The 15,671-nt window shown below is 39.3% G+C and overlaps 1 protein-coding gene across 3 annotated transcripts in view; it reads left to right on the top strand.

Moving 5' to 3' along the window:
• CADPS (calcium dependent secretion activator) overlaps positions 1-15,671 on the top strand; it is a 431,225-nt gene that overhangs the window by 261,226 nt on the left and 154,328 nt on the right. For all 3 annotated transcript variants that reach the window (XM_063113329.1, XM_063113327.1, XM_063113328.1), the window contains exons 8-9: positions 318-457; positions 11,571-11,637. In XM_063113329.1, the coding sequence (XP_062969399.1) occupies positions 318-457; positions 11,571-11,637 (207 nt within the window). The remainder of the gene's footprint in view (positions 1-317; positions 458-11,570; positions 11,638-15,671) is intronic.

The raw sequence follows: 15,671 nt of genomic DNA, 5'->3' as shown, positions 1-15,671 counted from the left end.
TGAAGAGAATAATGTGTGGACAACATTCTCTATTCTGGGTTTCTTTAGTATTTCTGAACTTTAGGAAAGTCAAAGCAGAATCACAGAAATCATGATCCTTACTTTTAGGAAATTAGACTGGAAGGGAGAGAAGGAGCTAGAGAATGTCATGTCTGTCCTCAGGCATGACTGCTTGGCATAAGCCAGCCATGGTGAGTTGGGTGTGTGAACTCTTCAAATCACTCCACTTTTCAGCCTCAAAGTTTCTAATCTATAAAAATGTGTCCATAATGGTGCTTCTATTTTCTAGCTAAGGTAGTTGTCCTTTTTCCCTACAGGTTATTCTCCATCCTACCCCAAACAGCCCCAAGCAGTCAGAGTGGCACAAAATGACAGTCTCCAAAAACTGCCCTGATCAAGATCTCAAAATCAAACTTGCTGTCCGAATGGATAAACCTCAGAACATGAAGCATTCCGGGTAAGTGTTTCTTCCTTGAGTGGTGATTTTGGACACACATTCATTCATTTCTCAAAACAAAAATAAAAACAGAACTGATCTTCAGAGACCTAAGTAGAAGGAAATACAAAAGATTCATGAGAGGTTATTAAAGAATTTGACCTTGATATTTACTATAAGTTTCCTCAGTTCTTATGATTACTGTATTTGCATTTTTGCTGTCAAGATAGAATAATTTCCTTCTCATTCTCTAATAGGATTCCCAGTACAATTCAAAACCTTTCTAGAAGCATGCTAGTTGGTCATTCTGGTTTGGGGAGGTTTTATAGGTTCCATGTACTTTGTCAGAGGCATCCAGATCATTCAGATTCTACAAATCACTCACTTACACTTTAATCAACAGCCACAGCCATGAGATATGACCAGATGCCACCTTCAGACAATCAATTCACATTGGGTCAATTTCAGTGTTTAGTGCAGCATTTAAATGATTGACCGAAAAATAGAAAATCTGTGATCATCTTCATTTTCGTATGGTTTGAGAGGACTGACCGATTAAGTAATTTCAAGTAGGGCAAAAAGAATAGGTAAAATCCAGTTTTATTTACAGATTAAACCAGTGATTTGTACAGAAAACATTTATGGATGACTGAGCATGTGCTGAGCCATGGCCTGTTCAACTGAACCACTTGGACCCCGTTATCTCAGAAAATGTGATCACTGAGAGGGGAGTTGGGTCATGTAACTCTGAAGAGGGGAATGTTCAGCCAGCTGGAGGGAATGGAATCTCCAGGTGCCATTTGCCACCTGCCTCTCATTCTGCTTAGCACCTGTGGTCACCAGACAGGTCTCATTAATTCTCTTTTGGGTGAATGTGTTTATGATAGGGCTTGAAGTGGTAAAATTGCCATGAAGACTGAGTATTGGTTGTATGTACTAGAGGTGTGAGAAATTCAGAAACCCCACAGCGGCCTAGCCGCTGATTATGACAGGTTTAAACAGAAACCTTTAAGAAGTCCAGGAGGAAGTGACCAGAACAGGAAGTGGACACCTCAGTGGATGAGCAAACCACAGCAGCGTGTGGGCAAAGAGCAGAGAACAGGACCTCAGCATTCTAGGAAGCAAAGGAAGCCCAATGTTCCAGGGACAGATCGATACTGACCAGTCAGGGCACCAGTCAGCTTCAGGCATGGGAGGGCTTCAGAGGAAGCAAAGGCCGCCCATGAGCTGGAGACCAGTTACTGAACCCAAGCTCTGGCTTGGATTTGGAGAATTTACATTGCATCATCTTGAGGCCAAATTATTTCCAGAGCCTGAGATGGGATTATGGCAAAGCTGTTCTGCCTGAGAACATGAGAAGGCTGTGGGAGAAGGAGCCAGGCCCTAAGTACATACTCAGTCCTTTTTCAGCCACCATGATGAATTACAAGTAGCTTCTCCTCAATTAACTTAGCATCTCATGAAATGTTTCTGAGGTCAGCTTTTCCTCCTTCTTATCATACTCTTGGCATATATTTCAAAAATAATAAAATGAATTTCTCTCTAATATCTCCTCCCCCTCAGTGATAATTGTCCTCATTTTAAGACAATGGTATTGAGAATTCTGTTATGTTCTTAGAGCACCCAAGAAAGGATCTTGCATCTTTAGCAAAATACTGCTTCATAAATACTCAGTAAATATTCTCCAAAGGAACCAGGGCATGAGTGAGCAGGATGGAGGGAGGAAAAGAAAGATAAACAAGGAAGAGAAGGCAGACCAAAGAGAAAAAGATAGAAAAAGAACAAGAATATGAGTGAATGTATCTGCCTTCCAAGCTGCTTTTTAAAAACTTTCTTAAAAGGATCAATACCTCAACCCACATTCTGGGCCCCCTCAGAAGCACTGTGCTAGGAGTTTTACAAACACTCTTTCATTTATTCCCTACGCCAGCCACTTGACATAGGTATTATTTCCCCCCTTGGACAAATTCCCATTTCCCATATTCTCTTTTATTTACTCTGCTGGAAACTGAACTAACTGATTTGGATTCAGAATTTTTTCTGCTGATTCATTTGTAAAATCATTCACCTATTTCAGTCTATCTTGACCTTACAGATGACAGAAGAGAGATGTAACTCACTTCTGACAGTTCCCCTAGCTATTTCATATTACTGGGCTGCCATTTAAATTTACCCCTGCCAGGAAATATATCAGGAGAGCCCAAAATAGCTCTGAAAAATGAACAGTGGATGACTTACTAACAACATCAGACCCAATATGACCTAAAACCACCTTAGTTGCCTGTTTCTGGACTGCTTTTTTTTTTTTTCTTTTTCTTTTTTTTTTTTGCATTTAAACTTAAAATAGTTTTATTGAGCCCCATTGTATGGGGAAGAAGGATGGAAATATCAGAGCAATACCACAGCTTCGAGAATGAGAGAAAGAGGAGTTTTTTTTTATCATGGCTGAGGTTATAAATTATATCCACATTATTGTTTTTGAAAACATAAAAGGAAAATCAGAATTACTATGAATTTCTCCTTGTTGGTGGGCACTGTTCTTCCATGAATGAGCTCCTGGGCCATTCAGAATAACTTTGTTTATTGAATACAAAAATGTCAGTGAGAAAAATCAACACTCCTTTTTGGCCTAAAAACATTAGTATCTGTGTATATTTGAGAATTAGCAACTCCTGGGTAGCTTTCTCTTTTTTTTTTTTTTTTTATATCCATATGGTGTTTTCAATTCAGGAAACACATTCGATCCTTTGTCTAATCTCATCTTTGAAACAGCCTCATAGTGATTAGGTATCATCATTCTCCCACTTTAGTAAATGATTCCTCCTTTCACCCAGATACTCAGACCAAAATCCTTGTAGTCAGAACACCATAAATGGTGCATAAACAACAGAATTTTGTTTCTCACAGTCTGGAGGCTGGGAAGTCCAAGGTCAAGGTGCTGGTGTCTGGTGAGGGCCTTCTTGCTGTGTCATCCCATGGCGGAAGGTGGAAGGGCAAGAGAGGGCCATAATGAACCCACTGCTACAATAACAACAGTAATCCATTCATGAGGCGGAGCCCTCATGGCCTAATCACCTCTTAGCTCTCCTACCTTTTAATACCGTTACAGTGACAAAAAAATTTCCACATGAGTTCTGGAGTAACATTTACAACATAGCACCAAGCCTCTGTCACTTCTCCCCTTCACTTGTTGCTCTTGTCTCATAAGCAGTCGCCCCACTTGTGTCCTTGCCTCCCTGTAGTCCATTTCCTACCCTGAAGCCAGGACAATTTTTTAAAAAATACAAGTCAGACTCTGCCATTCAAATGCTGAAAAGCCTCCAATGATTACCCATCTCATTCAGAGTAAAAGCCAGTGTTGTTCCTATGGCTATGATGCCCTACCTACCTGACATTTATCACTGTTCCAACAACATTGGCCCCTTTGCTCTTCCTCAAAGACTCCAAGAACACCCCTATCTCAAAGCCCTTGCCCTGCTGTTTCCTCTGCCTTGGATCGCCTCCCACCCAGATGTCCACATGGCTCACCTTGATCTCTGCATATCTCTGCAACTTATCAAACAGTCTTTCCTGCACCACTTGTGTCCTCCCTCTCTCTTTCTTACTCTGCTTTGTTATTACAAGACCACTTATCATCATATCACATATTATATATTTCCTTGTTCATTAGTTTATTGTCTGTTTCCCAACTACACTGTGAGTTCTTTGTCAGAAAGGACATTTGTCTCCTTCGTTAACAGTACCTAGTAGAGGGCCTGATATGTAGCAGAATAAGTTATTTATTGCATGGATGAATAAGTGAATAAATGAATCCCCGCTTTACAGATAGGGAAACTGAGATAAAAGACTTGCTCAATTCAGGAAGCAGCAGAGTTGGGTCTTACATTGTTATTCCTTTCAGTTCAACCTTGACTGAGGACCTGACGCTTAACTAAAATACAGACCTCCACATGGATTCATTCAATAAATCACAGCCCACCAACCAGGAGTAATTTACAGCAATTCTGATTTTCCTGTTACATTTTAACCAACTTTGAAAGGGATACAGCTTATATCCCTCAGCCATGTTCTCAAAATTTCACTTCCTTTTCCATTTTCTTAGCTGTGCCACTGCTCTAAACTTCTTATTCTTAAAAACAACCTCTCTCCTCCCCATAAATCTCTTAGACATCACTCCCATTGGCACAGACGCTCAAACCAAACTACTGGATTGGACTAATTGAATACTTTTAGAATTTCATGTTATCTCCCTGTTGACTTATTATGTATAAATATCATTTAGATCAAGTTGATTGATAATGTTGTTCAAATATTCTGTACCCTTAGTGATTGTGTAGCAATTATTGAGAAAGAAGTATCAAAATCTCTGACTGTAATTTGGGATTTGCTTCTTTCTCTTGCATTTCTGTTCATTTTCGCCTCATGTATTTTGAAGTTCTGTGATTAGATGCATAACCATTTAAGATTATTAAGTCTTCTAAATGAGTTAACCCCTTTATCATTATGAAATAATCTTTATCCCTGGTAATATTCTTTGCCCTGAAATTTACTTTGTGTGACAGTAGTATAGATTTTTTTAAACCTGCAGATTTTTAAAAAACTTTTACTATGGTAAATCCTTTTCTATCATTTGATTTTTAGCCTATTTGTGTCTTTATAAAGTACATTTCTTATATACAGCATAGTGTTGGGTCTGACTTTTTAAATCCAATCTGAAGATCTCCTTCTTTTAATTGGGATATTTAGCCTATTTATATATAATGTGATTATTGATTTTGTTGGGTTTAAATTTATCATTTTGCTATTTGTCATCTTCCTATTTGTTTTCTATTTACCCCACCTGACTTTTGTTCCATTTTTCCTTTTCTTCTGCCTCCTTCTGGATTAACTATATATTTTTATGATTCCATTTTATCTCTTTTTTTATTGTATTATTATCTTTATATGGCACTTAGGCCGAATTGCCTAGAATAGAATCCTTGGCACAACCACTTACTCGTTGTAGGCAAGTCACTTAACCTCTCTGGACTTCATTTTGCTCAGCATAAAATGGAGATAATAGTAGTGCTTGTCTCATAGGATTGTTGTGAGGATCAAATGAGTTAATTCACGTGAAGCATTTAGACAGGGTCTGATACATGGTAAGAGCTACATCTGTAGAAGAGTTGGTGGTGATGGCCGTGATGTTGTCATTGCTGTTTGCTTTCATTTGTTCTTTGCACTCTTCCCCAGCCCATGCTCCTTCCTGCTTGGCTGCTGCAAGAATGCTGAGCTATCCGGCATCTTCATGACCTTGTTCTCCTTCACTTCCCATGGGGGAGGGAAGCATCCCAGCGGGAAACATGGTTCTTGTCTCACCATGACTTCTCTCCTTATAAGAAATTCTCATGAAGAATTTCTGACTAGGAGGAATAAGCTCAAGAGATCTACTACATAACATGGTGACTATGGTTAATAACATATTGTATACTTGAAAATTGCTAAGGCAGTATATTTTAAGTAGTCTCACCACAAAGCAAACCATATGGGGAAATATGTGCATTAATTAGCTCAATTTAGCCATTTCACAATGTATACATATTTCTAAACATCATATTGTACACCATGTATGTACGTAATTCTTATTTGTCAATTAAAAATAAATTTAAAAGATAAAAAGTTATATAGTTACTGAGAAAAAGAATTTCTGACAAAAAAAAAAAAAAATTCCTGCCTTATGACCCCTTGTGATGCACCAGGCACCGTGGTGGCATAGGGACACAGAGAACAGGTGTAGCTTGCCCCTCCCCCAAGCTGGGTCTCACTCTCTACCTAGGCCAGAGCAGCACCAAATTCAGTGACTTTTGCTCCCACATCTCCTTGTGATGGAACCTTGACCTGTCCCTGGTCTCTGTGTCCCTCTCAGCCATTCTTACCCCTCTGTAAGTTGCCCAGGGGCAAGTGATTCTGGAAAATATCCTTTTCCCTGTACTAGATGCTCATCCCCAGGCATCTGGGAGAAGTCTCACAATAAAAATTGGTCTGCATGAATACTTATTGAGCATCCACCATGCGCAAGCCTAGTGCTAAGCAGAGGAGATACTTAATAGAGCTATGTTACAAATTTACATTAAATCTACAAACACCACATGAGGAATGACTATCCCATTTTTTTTTAGTATACAAATGAAAATTTACAAGCACTGCCATGGGTTCTTCCCTAGCAAGTAGTCCCAGGGCAGAGGGACATTGAGGCCAGCTGTCTTCCATGACTTAACAGTTTTGGGGGGTTCTTGGAACTTAAGTTCAACCCAAATGCACCTTCCTTTTCTCTTTTTAGTCCTTTTTAGCTCACTCTGGGCTCTCGTATAACTAAAATGCCCCCAGCAAATGATAGATATGCCAGTGACCCACTGGCATGGGTTTTACAAAAATGCTACAAAAAGGATACATTAGAATCATGATGCAAAACTGATCTGGAGCTCCAAAACCAGACATGAGTGCCTCACTTTATTTCCCAGCAGATGTGTGCCCAAATGTGGAATGTAGATTCAAATAATGAATCCAAACATGAATGCTTTGCAAAGTTGGTAGTTATATACTCTTTCTCCTAGAACTACTAGTTCTACTAATAATAATAGTAATAAGTATAACAACAGCAGTGATGCCTAACATTTACCAAGCGCTTCCTACGTGTCAGGAAACACCTAACATGCAGCATCTCCGTGAGTCCTCACAGCAACCCTGTGAAGGAGATACTATGTTATCTCCGTTTTACAGCTGGGGAAACTGAGGCACAGGGTAGCTAAACCAAAGAAGAGTTAATGACAGGTCCAGAATTCCCACCTAGGTGTCTCTCCCCTAGTCTGAGATATAACTACTAGGCTAAGCTACTGCTCAGTACACTAGAATACTGATTTTTCTACTGGTAAATCCAGACTTTCATATATCTGGACAGCCTGAAGGGAGAGTTGAGGACCGCTAATGCCCACACAGATAGATCTGTCTGTAGTGTGAACAGCTAGAAGGGGGAAGCCACCTGTATGTCTGCAATAACAGAGCTTCCATCTGCTCCAGGTACTGTGCATTCTGTTTAATGAGCGTGTTTCAATCTAAGAAAATACAGAGCGGGAGCCGACTAGACAGAAAGAGTGCATTGAAGCCCTCGGTTTTTCTTGGTTTTGGCACCTTCTGGTATGTGCCAAATTAGCAATAAAGTCTGAGGAAAACCTCAGAGGGAAAGCCCCTCCTTCATGCAAAGCAACTGATACTTTTCAAAAGAGAATTGTTAATTTTTCTCTGATCCCACCAGCTTTCCCATTCAGAATCCTTTAACCACAACCCCCCTCTGTTCAATTAGAGTAGCGATTCATGTTCTTATTTCAATAAAGAAATCAAAGTGTGTTGTGTAGCATGGGAGGAAGAAGAGCACAGTAAAGAGGATGCTTTAGAATCAGACTGTTGTGAGTGTAAGTTCTGGTTGTCTCATTGACCAGCTGTGGAGCCCTGGGAAAGTTACTTAAACTTTCTCAACCTCAGTTTCCTCAACTGTATGATGGGACTCACAGTATAATGATATAGCTAACAGTGAGTATTTACTTTGTGCCAGGTATTTTTTTAAGCACTTCATATTTCTACTTTAATCCACAACTCTTGAGGATTATTATTATTATTATTATTATTATTATTATTATTATTATTATCCCCATCATTTAGATGAGAAAACTGAGGTAGAGATAAACCTAGTAATTTGCCCAAGATTACTCAAGCCCAGGCAGCATGGCTCCAGATCCAAGCTCTTAACTCTCCAGGTGAGTGGCATAAAGTGCCTGGCAAAGCACAGAAAACTGGTAAAACTTCACTAAGCAGTGGCTACCATTTTTATTATGAAGGAAAATTAATGATTCAATATAAATTACATTCTATGGGTTCTAGTGATTGCCTTTTCCTACTTCTATCCTCATCAATTAAAATTACTTACACATTAGATATTGTAGCTATATTTATTGTTTCAAAGCTCTTAAAGGTGGATGCAAAGTAAGAGAAAGTGAATAGTAGCTGTCAGATATAATTCCAGAAAGTGGGAGATTGTTACAACCTTGCCAGTCATTACTAAAATTCAAATCTTTTGCCCACTTTTTAATTTGATCTTTGTGCCATTTATCCCCCTACGTATGTAAGTCCAAGGAGATTTCTTTCCACATATTTAGTCATTATTTATTGCTACTAATGGTACACTTTTCTCTGTCCACAGAGATATTTATTATAAGGCTGACACTTATTATGCATCTACTTCCTGCCATGCCTTGAGCTTCTACTTCATGGGCGTTACCCCATTCAGTCCTCACAACAACCTCATGAGCGAGGATCCATTGCTGCCCTTGTATTGCACAGCACCAAGAGGTTAAGCATCTTGCCCAGCATCTCAGTAACCGGTAGAACTAGAACTGGAAAACTATGCTCTCAATTGTGACAGGCCAGTAATCTTCTCTCTCTTTAGCCCTGGCCAAGCCTCCCTTTTATGTCCATATCTGCCATAAATACATTAATGAATTATTTCCAGAAGGTTAAGACCACTGGCCTGGATAGCTAGGTGCTTCATGTAACACTGGAGCTGACTGTGTTGGGCTCAGCAGCAGCACAGGGCTGAGGAACTTGCCAGCCAGCCATGCCTACCACCTGAGATTTGGTCCAGCCACCATCCTTGCTTGCCAGCACTACTGGAACCATCTCTTCACTGATCTCTCGACTTTCTCTCTTGCTCCTTCCACCTACAGTGCATTCCCCACCCAGCAGCCAGTGCGATCATCTTAAGTAGAAATATAATTGTAACACACACACACATGCACACACACACGCACACACGCACACACACACACACTCACTTAAAACCCTGCTATAGTTTCCCATTCTTACTTAGAATGAATGTATTGATGATCTGATTTACCCATTTAAAAGACCACTCTAGCTGCCCTGTAATGAATGGAACATAGGAGGAAGAGTGAAAGGAGACCAGTTAGGAGGCTTCTGTTGTGGTATAGGTGGGGACGATGGTGGCTTGACTGGGGAGTGGCAGTGGGGATTGGAAGAGATGGAATGTATTTTGGAAGGAAAGCTCAAAAACTTGGCAATGGATTGTGTGTTCTTATGCAATATTTTCAAATCTCATCAGAAATCTTCATAAAGATTGCTTTGTTTTTTCAAGAGCATGACACTCAAAACCAGTTAAAATAAAACAAATATTGGTTGACCACTTACCATACATCGGGAATTCAGAAAGAAGAACAAGGTTCTGTGCTAGGCATTTAGAAAGAATGGCCAGGGTTCCTTCTGCCAAGGAGTTCACAGTCCAATAGGAACAATAAATATAAAAACAAATAAATTATAGCAGTAGGATAATTCTAACAGCAGAATTATCTACAAGGCCTAGGAGATGACATCAAAGTAAGAACTTAAACTTAGGAAGGAATATGAGTTGTAACATAAAGAGCAGGGAGAAGGCATTCCACGCAACATAGGTTGTGCAAAGGTAAGGAGGTGTGAAACTTTTTGGTGTGGTCAGGAAATACAGGTGCTACAGTGTGCAGAAGCTGAGTCTAGTGAGGTAAGCAGCCAGACCAAGGTGGTGGATTTTGTCTCTCTAGGCTAAGGTTTCCCCAAGCGTATACATTCTGCTGACGGTACACAAGATCATTTTAGTATTTTAATGTGTGCTACATAATATATGATTAGCATATCAAGCCTATATGTAAATTTTTCCCTTCAAAATTTACTGTGGTTAAGCAAGTCATTTTAAAGAAAAATATCAAATAAATCATAGAATAGATGGACTGATGTGGGACAAATCATGAAAGTGAAATGTGAGAAGGCAAAATGTAGTGCACCCTTTATGTAAACAGGGGAGATCCACTGAAGGAGTTTCAGCAGAGAAAAGGCAAAATAGAATTTGCAGATGGTAGGGTCTGTCTCATGGCCAGGTTTGGATGGAAATCATGTTGTGTCCCTGAAGCCAATTAAGAGGTTTCTCTATAGTTGTCCACAGAAGCAAAAATGTGGGCAGGGACTGAAATAGTGTAGGTAGGAAGTGGGAAGCCTGAGCAGAATGAGGAACTCTCCAGGGGGTAAAAAATCAACTGCACTTGGCATTTGAGGAGAAAGGATGAGGAAACAGAAGGACACAGGATGACTCCTGGGTTTCTGGCTTGAAGGTCTAAGTAGATTTTGGCTACCAGCCACTCATAAGATTCTCTGAAATTTTTCAAACAGTAACAATTTTAATTAGGTGCATTCTTCATTATGTGCCAAACCAGAAATTCTGTCTGATTCTAGGTGAAGTAAGGATTTGGAAGTTGTCCAGTTGTGTTTTGAGAGCAGGTAAAGCCAGTTTTGAAACTAAAGTATTTGCGTGTATTTGAGTATGGCCAGATCTCTCCTCCCTTGGTCCTGCAGAGCCTCACTTCAAGGGATCGGTGCCAGTTCAACGTGTAACAATCCACAAAGCCAATGGGCTAATTCATGAATGAATTAGTAGCATTGATCTTAAAATCTTCAGAGGGCTTCGAGCTATGCCTCTGTAGATCTTAACCCTCCTTCTTATTTCATTTGTCTGTATAAAGATTAATTTTCATCAACAGAAGAGCATTTGGGGAATGCGGAGGGAATAGGAAGGACTTCCCATGTTGACTTGGAACTTCTTCCCTGTAATACACCTGCAATTGCCAAGATTACAGCAAAAGAAAACAAGTGAAGGTTTGGTTTCCTTGAATGAAACTTGAGAGGTGAAAAAGTTGGAGTTGTGAGATTTAGCACTTTTTTTCTTCCTGTCTTTTGTGCAACATCTTTCAGGAGTTTCCCTACCTAAAAGCTTTTTAGCACATCTACAAATTAAATTGCAATGTAATATTTTCCAAGGTGCTTTCTGGAATCAGTCAAGGAATCTAAGTCAAGTTTGATGATGAGCCACAATTTCTTCTGTAAGTGGACATGAACTGTGCTTCCTCCTCTTGTTCTCAACTATAGAGCTCCAAAATCTGCATTCTATTTCAGAGCCACGTGCATTTCCTTGTTTATTAGCATCAAGCTTCATGGTAAAGTGTGGTAAACAGTGCGTTCACTCGAGCATTAACGCAGCTCTGGTCTTTCTCCTTTCCCTTAGGTATTTATGGGCCATCGGTAAGAATGTCTGGAAGAGATGGAAGAAAAGGTTTTTTGTATTGGTGCAGGTAACTCTTCAACTCTAATATTCTTAAAAACCATCAGTATTAAATATTAAATAGGAAAAATAATTGCTCTTTAACTGAGACATAACTTAAAGTTTGATACAAAGATCAAGCATTTAACTCAATGAATTTTTACATATTATATATCCACGTAACCACCATTTAGAGGAAGATACAGAACACGTCTAATACCCAGAAGGTTCCCTTGTGCTCCTTTTCCTATTTTTATATCACTTTAAAACTTAAACTTAAAATGCTAATACATAATCATTGGTTTTTAATTCTAACAATACAGAATTATAGAAGATAGGTAGGGGATGATAGACTCCCACCCCTGCCCAGTCCCCTGCCAGAAATGGAGGACCCCAGGAGGGAGCACGCGTGTGCCTGATAAGGGCAGTAGCTACATTAACATTACCTTAAAAGAATGTGATATTTCTAAAAGCACCAAGATAGACATTATGAGAAAAGTCAGAACATCTCTCATTAGTGGGACTTTTTGCATTTATTTTGTTATTTAGTGTTTGATTTTGAATTACCTGCTGGGGGGAGCTCTCTACTGTTCTTGGTGCCTGGGGCTTCCAGTAGTCTTAACCAATCTCCCATAACTATGTTTTATAGTCTAGAATATATCTTTGCAGACAGGCTTTTTTTTTTTAAACTGAAGCTAACAGACCTCTTCATGTTGTTTTGCAACTTGCCTTTTTCACACACGCTGTTGTTAACATTTTTTCATGTTTGCACATATAGCGCTGGCTTTAATACCTATAGAATTTTCCCTTTTTGATAGAATTCTGGATTTCTCCAGTTTGGGCTATTATTAACAATGCTGCAAGGAACATCTGTGTATATATGGATACAGATGTAGGTGTAGATATTGATATTAATACATTGGTAATATATAAATAATATCTTCGCTCTCTTGAGTGCTTCTTCAAAAAAATATTTTAGAAATAGCAATACATGTACTTGAAAAAGGCTACATCCCCCACTTTTCTTTTTTTTTTTTGGTTTGCTTTGTGCATCAGGACTTTTCAGATTACAAAGGAATTTGCCATTTCCTCTTTTTAATTTGCAGACTCCACCAGAGCATTTACACTATAATTTAATTTGTGCTGTCTTCTAAAAGACATCACAACTTGTAATTTACTGACTAATGGTGCTTATTGGGTTACTTGACTATTATTTAGAGTGCTACCAATTGTAAGACCTCACTGTAAAGCAACTCTCTCTTAGGTTTAAATGACCTTGAAAGTTTGACCAACTCTGAACTTCTAAGATGAGATCTTCTACAGATCTACTCAAGTCTCTGCTGTGCCACAAATGTAACTCTCTGGCATTAAGCAAGAGGCAATCTTTGCTTTCATTGTTGCTAAAGAGTACAACAAAACCTCACAGTAAGTTAGCCAGAAGGAAAATTTGAAAATGACGCCCATCCCCCAAAATAACCAATGGCTAAGCAATGGAAGACATTTCATCCTGAGATACATTTCCTCAGACTTTTAATTGATCAGTATTTATTGAGCACCTACTTGTATAGGGCACATTGAGAGGACACAGAGAAGAACTGTGAGGTCTGGTCTCTCTTCCAGAAGAGTAACTGTTGGAATTCTATATATGCAAACAGCAGAAATAGACTCAAGCTAATTAAGGTTTTAAAAAAATGTATTGGATGGCTCTGCAGGTAACCCATAGGATTATTGAAAATGCTGAATGACCCACCCTTGTTAAGGACAGGGCACAGCATAGTTCCAGAAATCCTGGTGGTAGGAACCATGGCCAGTGTCCCTGGTGTGGTCATAGGACAAATTGGCTCTGACCATTTTCTAACCCTGCATCACTCTACTCAAGGGTCAAATTTCAGAGAGAGAGAATTGGTCCATGTTGGGTCACACACCCAACTTTAAGCAGGGACAAGGTGTGGCACTTTGATAATCCCACTGGGCTGTCTCCTGTGCAAAATCAGGATACCATTACCAGAAGGAGAAATGGATGCTGGGCAAGTAAAAACAGCTGGTGCCTACTCTAAAGAGAGCACATACAAAGGGGGAGATAAGATGCATGAGAGAGGCTGAATTATGGATGGGTTTTTTTGTTTGTTTTTATGGATGGTTTTTGCCCCTTCGTGCTTCTCTTTGCACTTGGCATAGTTGCCTCTCTTAGAATCACTTGGGAGCATGCCTGGCCTCCTGTGATAGACTGTGTGCTGTTTCAGGGCCAGTTCTGTTTGTGATTCATTCTGATTCACTTCTGGAAATCATAAAAGGGCTTAGCCCATGTAAAGCTCAGCATCTTTCCTAGAAAGGCAGGAAAGAAGAATTTCAGGATTTTGTGAGATTTTTCATATACCTCTGATTCTCATTACCAATAAAGAGCTCTTGAGGTGTATTGAGCCCATCAATCCCCCAAATTAAACCTTCTGTTTCAACCTAAATCAGGTTCTTCCCGTAACAACCTCTGTAACCTCCATAAAAATTTTCTCCATCCTCAGATCTTGGCTTAATCAGTCAGTGCTTCCTCATGAATGCCTTGCCTGACCACCCAACTCAACCAAATCTCCAAGCTGTTACAGCACCATATACTTCTCTTTTTAATACTTATCACTATTAAAATAACACATTTTTTGAAATAATGTCATTAATGTCTGCCAGTAGACACAATGGCAGGAATTATGTATGGTTTTGTGTATTTTTATATTTCCAGAACCAAACACACTACTTAAGTATTTGTTGAATGAATGCATGAATGAATGAATGAATCTGCCATAAATAAAGAACCATCTTCTAAAACATATATATGTGAACTGTAGGCAAGAGCTAGTGACCAGGGTTCAGCAAAAATAACAGCCAATTAATTCTCAAAGAACAATGGTAAAAGTATGGAAGAGTGATTTAGACAAAATGCATTCTATCATTAGTTGTATGTCCAAGCATTTTAGTGTTCCATAGGTGGTGGGAGGAAGGGAAGGAAGAATTAGACACAAGAAAGAACTCAACTTCTTATCTCGTAACTGGACTCTACTTGCTAAATATAGTTCAAACTCAGGGGCAAACTTCAAGATTCTGGATAGTTCCCACATGTTAAAACAGTGGTTCTCAAACTTCAGTGTGCATTAAGAAATATCTGAGACTATCATGAAAAATGTAGATTTCTGAGGCCCACCCTGAACTAAGATTCTGATTCAATTGGTTTGTCTTAATGAATCTGTATATTTGTACACTACGCACTCATCCTCCGCACCAATACACACACATACACTCTTTCTCTAATGAAGGTGTCTGCAGCCCACTCTTTAAGAAACATTATTTTAAACCTTTTCCTAGTTAAAACAAGTGGCTGGGAATGAGCTAAGGGGCCTTGTATATCTGAGGTCTAGCCACCTTTAAAATAAAAGTTTGATGACTGTACCCTCAGAAGTCCCAACAGTCTATCCCATGATTCCATGAGAAGGTACACACCAGCTGCAAAATCCCAATGATGTAAAACGTATAGTCCTTTAGGCCCTTCTCTCCAAAGTGAACTTTTAGATGTCTGTTTGTCACTTGAGATCACTAGTTTGCTATGTTTTCTGTTGTTCTAGCCCAGCCTCTGTGACAGGGGTGGCCAACTTACTGGTTTCTAACATGTGTTCTAGGCTCTGCAATGCCATTATCACAACAGTGCTCACTGTCTCATTAACTTCTCAGCAAAATACAGATAAAAAAGATTTCTTTTGTGACAGAGCAACATGCATTTCATTAGGAATAGCTTTCACTTAGTGAAGTCTTGTGGAAGCTTGAAAAAAATCAAAAAGTTCCCACAGCTTTGCTTTTCTTCCAGCTTTCAAGCACTCTAGAAAAACTGAGGTTTCCTCCCCAAATTTGCAATAATTAGAATTATTTAAAGAAAAATCATTCCTTCTCCCCTCCTTATTTCCTGAAGTAAGTTGCCAAATCCTACATAAAAACACTCCTAATAAACCAACTCAACTTTATTTACCAACTCAAACCAGCTCAGTTTGTCAGGAACGACTTTAGCAGTGTCACCAGAAGAGGGCA

The sequence above is a fragment of the Cynocephalus volans genome, chromosome 11 (genome assembly GCF_027409185.1).
Source record: "Cynocephalus volans isolate mCynVol1 chromosome 11, mCynVol1.pri, whole genome shotgun sequence".
Lineage (NCBI taxonomy): Eukaryota > Metazoa > Chordata > Mammalia > Dermoptera > Cynocephalidae > Cynocephalus > Cynocephalus volans.
This window is presented reverse-complemented; position numbering and strand designations above follow the sequence as displayed.